We start from the raw sequence: 5,721 nt of genomic DNA, 5'->3' as shown, positions 1-5,721 counted from the left end.
TGTTAATAATTTATGTATTTATAATCTACATTTTCAGAGAATAATTAAAGTGATTTAAAATCATCCTTAAATTTTAAGGTGGGGAATTGCAGGTCTCATTAAAATGTAGATTCTAAGTCTACATGGGGACCTGAGGGTCATGCATTTCCAACAAGAACTTAGAAGAGGTCAATGGCACAGGTACTTATACAGGGTCCAGAATTTAGGTTAGGATATGTTAGTTTACATCATAAATATAAAAAACAGTATTAAAAACTAAATTAAAAATTTAGAATTGGTTAATAAAAAGTAAATATCCACAATTCCAAGAGGCTCAGTATAGCTGAAGTCTATATTTGCAGTTGTGGGCATACTCATATGTACACACAGAAATAACCACATTTGGGAGCATTCTGAATCATTCCCTTAAGAGTGGTGACAAAGAAACAACTCTTAGAAGAGGACCAAACATGTGAAGTCATATATGTCAAAATGTATGACACTAAAAGTCACAATGAAACTAGAGTAACCCTAAAGAAAAATGAGCTGCAACTAAAATGCTGATATCTAATTTTACATGCAGAATTTTTAACATATTTCTGTAAAAATATGACTTAATACACGGAAGCATAGGGCCCTTTCTCTTCAATGTTTCTGCTGGTGACCTTTGTCCTGGCGTCAGAGAGCCAAGTGCCACGCTTGCCAATCTGTAGTATCAGTCCCACAAGATAAACTTTGTGTTTCTGTGTACAGTGTGATAAAGTCAAAGTTCACTTTGTACTATAGTTCAGTGTCTGAAGCCGAGCATTCGTTACACAGATTCTGACTTTTATTCATTCTCCACGGGTTTACTGCTAATAGGCAGTCAGTCTGTTCTACATCTGTACAACCTGCTACAAAAATGGGTACTCCAGAAGTTCAGAGGAAAGATATGAAGATGATCAATGGCTATCCTATGGTCTATGCTTTTGCACTCAATTGGGAAAGGATGGACGAGTTCCAGGGCAGACCAGATGACATTGTGATATCCACATTCCCTAAATCAGGTGAGTTCTGTGTCCTAAAGAATGCAGGTCTAACCTTGACTTTTGTTTATAAGATTGTTTCAGATTTTATTTTATTTTGTTAACTTTTTTTTTTTCATTTATTTTACACACCGGCCACAGTTTCCCCTTCCTCCTCTGCTCCCATCTCCTTCCCGGGAGACTCCAACCTATCCCTCTCCCCATTTACTCCTCTTCTGCCTCATTCAGAAAGGGGCAAACCTCCCATGGTCTTAACAAAAGCATGGCACATCACGGTGAGGTAGGACCACCCTCCACCCCCTGCATAAAGGCTGGGTAAGGAAATCCAGAATTAATCATATGCGTGTATGTATTTGTTTGTATCTGGGAAGCAAAAGTGTGCGGGTGAGAGCTGGTATGGGCCAGAGGTACACATAGGCTTTAGAGGAAGGAAAGGGAGGGGGCAAATGCTATTATAATATTGTGATCTCAAAAACTTCTATTTATTTAAAATGTCACAAAAATGTTTCATGTGTATATGTATGAGCTTCTTGATAAATAAATAAATAAAATCAAATAATACTGAAACAAAGAAACTAACTGATCACTGATTTTAAAAATTCTGTTTTTTTTTTTTTGTTGTTGTTACAGGTACTACTTGGATTAGTGAAATTGTTGACATGGTTCTAAATGGTGGAGATACTGAAAAATGTAAGAGAGATGTCATTACTACTAAAATTCCAATGCTGGAACTGTATGAACCTGGACAAAATATATCAGGTAAAATTTAAATCTCCTGGTGATTGTAATTTTGCAAGAGTATTCTCATCTAGCATAGTCCTATTTGTGATTCTAACTCAGAAAAAAGAAGAAAGAAAGAAAGAAAGAAAGAAAGGAAAAAGAAGAAACAGAGCACGAATATTTGTATAATTATAAAGGATTACTTACTGTGTTGTGAATTAACTAGGAATTATTAGTAAAATATGCATATTCTCACCAAGGAATTACAGAAATGTTGTAACATTAAAAAGCAAATCAATTTGTAACATATTAGTTCTACTAGTCTTCCAAAGCCAAAGAACAAGACTGTATGAGACACATTCATTAGAAAGATTCCCTTAAATGTATGATCAAGGCTAGCTATGATGAAGGGCCAAAGATATGCATGGAATGTGGGCAAACATAACCTAGGGGCATGAAGCATCTAAGTGTAAAGGGATTGAGACAGGTCAAGTCTTTAGGGCAATATAGGAACTAAAACAACAGTGAAGCAAGGGGTGGCAGAAGGTGCAAAGCAATTTGAAATCATATCCTGATGAATTAAATAAGCTATGGAATCGTAAAAGTTTCTTTTATTTTAAACAAGGTAGGGAAGATATTGAATTAAGAGTCACTGAGTTTTTTTGTTGTTGTTTAAAATACAAAATCTAGCTGGGAGGTGGTGGCATACGCCTTTAATCCCAGCACTCAGGAGACAGAGGCAGGCGGATCTCTGTGAGTTCAAGGCCAGCCTGGTCTACAAGAGGTAGTTCCAGGATAGGAACCAAAAAGCTACTGAGAAACCCTGTCTCGAAAATAAAAAAAAAAATACAAAATCTACCCTAGTTTCTCTGTGGCATTGAATTTAGGATGCTAGCAATATATTTTGAATTTATTGACTGACAGATTACCTGAGAAATTTGAAGAAAATGAAGAAAGAAGGGTAAGTTCAGAAGTTTTATTTAGGTCAACCAAATATGAAGCCAGGTATTTATTTGGAAACTTCAGAATTAAGAATTTTGTATAAGATGTTAGATTTCAGGTATTGAGAATTTTAAATAATCATTTGAAAGATATTGATTTAGCAACTTTTAGTGTTACTGGCACTCGAAGGCAAGATAGTTGACCCAGAAAATTGTAATGCAGTATTAAAAATTGAAGGTTATCCACTCAAATTACCACTAGGAAGAGGTTTTGATAGATGAGCTAACAAAAACTCATCAAGCTAAAAGGGAATGAAAAGCCTGGATCTAACAGGCAAGTGTGAAAGTTCGCTTTTAGTGAAGCTTCTGGGAGTCTAGATAACACAGAACATACTAGCTTGAGGTCAGCCCTTCCCATACTGCAATTTAAACCCTCCCATGCAGTGGAGATTGCTCATGGCAAGAAGGTTTATATCCACCGGAAAGGGTCTATTGAACTTAGCTCATTGTCTAAAGTTGAAGGGAAAATAATAGCTTGGAAATGAAGACTATCCTGAGTGAGGTAACCCAGACCCAAAAAGATGAATATGGGATGTACTCACTCATAATTGGTTTCTAGCCATAAATAAGGGTCACGGAGTCTACAAGAGTGGTTTTAATGTCGCAAAAATATAAAATGAAAAATTAATTAAACTAAAATCTGTAGGTGTCTGGGATTACTGGTGGGGCCAGGGTTAAAAATGGAGTCAATTGCCACAGAAAGATGAGTTGACGTTTAGCCAAGAGATAAATTATTAGAATTATTCTAGAGCCTAATCGTGAAATCTTCCTAGCAGTTGTATTCATGGATTTAAACCACTTCACTCAGAAAAATGACTATGAGACAGAGGAAAACAGGAAATCTTTTATGGGACTTGAGGCAAGAACAAAGAATTGCCATGGGGAAGGAAGACAGCCTTAGATTAACAGAGGGAAGTGTGAACCTATAGAAGTTTACAATTTTCTTTTCTCTGTACTGCGTAACATGGCTGTTGTGGTGGTATTTCATTTGTATTTTAATAAACAAGCACATAAGCTCTTAGCCTCAGTCTTATAATCTTCTCTATTTCTGGGATCAAGGGCAGGCACCATTACTGCCTGGTTTCTATGGCAAACTAGTGTGGCTACTGGGATTAAAGATGTGTGTCATTGCTGCCTCGTCTGTAAGGCTGGCCAGTGTGGCTGTCTTACTTTTTTGATCCTCAGGCAAGACTTATTAAGATACATATGAAATGCCACTACTGTAGCTGCCAGTTTGGAGATATGAGATCCTTGATGGAATTTTAGGTTTCTGATTAATATCTTTAGATATTTGATTTTCACGACCTTATTTTTATTGTTATAAAGTGGTTGTACTTAATATTTACTGTGGGCTATGGACTTCAATCAACAAGGTAATCATTGGTAAATAGCATTTCATATTCCTGTTCTGAAGGAATTTCCATTCTATTAAATGTGTATTGTAGAGCCAGCATAAGCAATAAGCATTGGAACACTCTGGAAATAAGCACATTTCTGTTTGTGAATAGTTCCCTATAAAAACCAGCTTATTGTGGACGTCTAAGAAGTCCAAGCTGGCCTTAAACTTAGCATCTTTATGCCTCAGTCTCTTGAGTATTGGATTAAAGCTCCCAGTCACCACTACAAAAGACATGCCGTACTACATACAGATAAGTGTTACAAAGAGCGCTGGGACTGGATGTTGTGTGATAAATTATAAAGTTCAAACCGGTGATTGCTTGGAGTTGATTAAGCAGGTCTTTTGAAGAATGTATTCCTATGCTGACAAATGGCAAGAGTCTGTAGTATTAGCAGATAATTTAGAGATTAGAGTTGCAGATGTGCTAAAACTCCAAGTTACCAAAGTCGTGTTTTAGTCCTTATTTTGCTAACAAAGAAAATGAGACTGACTCTTAAAAATTTAGAAATCTCTTACTGAGTAAAATTATAGTAGAAATTTTAATACAGTGATGTAGATGTCAAAGTGCACACTGTTGCCTGTCTCCTAATACTAATTCCTAATTCCTGGAATTCTGAAAAACAAAACAAAACAAAACAAAACAAAACAAAAAACGGTCTGTAGTTATTTTTGAAGTTACCTCCATTTAATATTGCTTCAACATGTCTGTAGAAAAATGTTTGGAAGACAGCAAGATAGCTTGGTTGGAAAAAATCCCTGGCTGTACAGGTACGAGGACCTGGAACCCACATTACAGGAAAAGGACGGACTCTTGAAAGTTGTCTTCTGACTTTCACAATACTCTTGTATTGTGACACATGAACACATCTATCACACACACACACACACACACACACACATACACACACACACACACACTTCTCATGCACATGTACACACCCTCACACTAAAATCACATTTATAAATATTGGTGGGAAAGATGAAGAAATATGAGTTTCTTTCATACTCTGATCTTTCTCTGTCCTAAACTGAAAATTTCAGGTATTGAAGTCTTAAAGACGACTCCATCGCCTCGGGTTATAAAGACACATCTCCCAACTGATCTACTCCCGAAAAGTCTCTGGGAGAAGAAATGCAAGGTACACGCCTCCAGCTGAACTCTGTCCATTTATCTATTCCTGTTGTGAGAACTAGCAGTATGTATTGTGACCTAGAGAACTAAACTACACAAGGAAGCGCTTGATACTCTCCTCTTCTCTGTCCTGCCTTCCCCCTTCACTCCTCCACTCTCTTCTTTCCCCTCCTCATCTCTCTTCTGGCTCCTTACTTTCACTCCTCTTCCCTTGTCACCTTCTGGTTTTGTTTTGTTTGTTTGTTTGAGACAGAATATCACTATATGCGCCATGCTGACCTTGAAATTGATATCACATTCCTGAGCTTTCTTCCCCAGCTGCCCAAGTACTACAATAATAGGAGTTTGCCACTATGAACGGTTAAGTGTTTTGTTTTTTTTAAATTTATTTATTTATTAAGGATTTCTGCCTCCTCCCCGCCACCGCCTCCCATTTCCCTCCCCCTCCCCCGATCAAGTCCCTCT

The 5,721-nt window shown here is 37.1% G+C and overlaps 1 protein-coding gene across 1 annotated transcript in view; it reads left to right on the top strand.

The window, feature by feature from the left end:
• Window positions 1-779: 779 nt before the first annotated feature.
• Window positions 780-5,721, top strand: part of Sult1b1 (sulfotransferase family 1B member 1) — a 13,975-nt gene continuing 9,033 nt past the window's right edge. Inside the window, exons 1-3 of the mRNA XM_005359443.1 lie at window positions 780-1,025; window positions 1,635-1,763; window positions 5,166-5,263. Coding sequence (XP_005359500.1) covers window positions 881-1,025; window positions 1,635-1,763; window positions 5,166-5,263 — 372 coding nt within the window. The 5' untranslated portion in view covers window positions 780-880. The remainder of the gene's footprint in view (window positions 1,026-1,634; window positions 1,764-5,165; window positions 5,264-5,721) is intronic.

Source organism: Microtus ochrogaster, linkage group LG1, assembly GCF_000317375.1.
Source record: "Microtus ochrogaster isolate Prairie Vole_2 linkage group LG1, MicOch1.0, whole genome shotgun sequence".
NCBI classification, from domain to species: domain Eukaryota; kingdom Metazoa; phylum Chordata; class Mammalia; order Rodentia; family Cricetidae; genus Microtus; species Microtus ochrogaster.
This window is presented reverse-complemented; position numbering and strand designations above follow the sequence as displayed.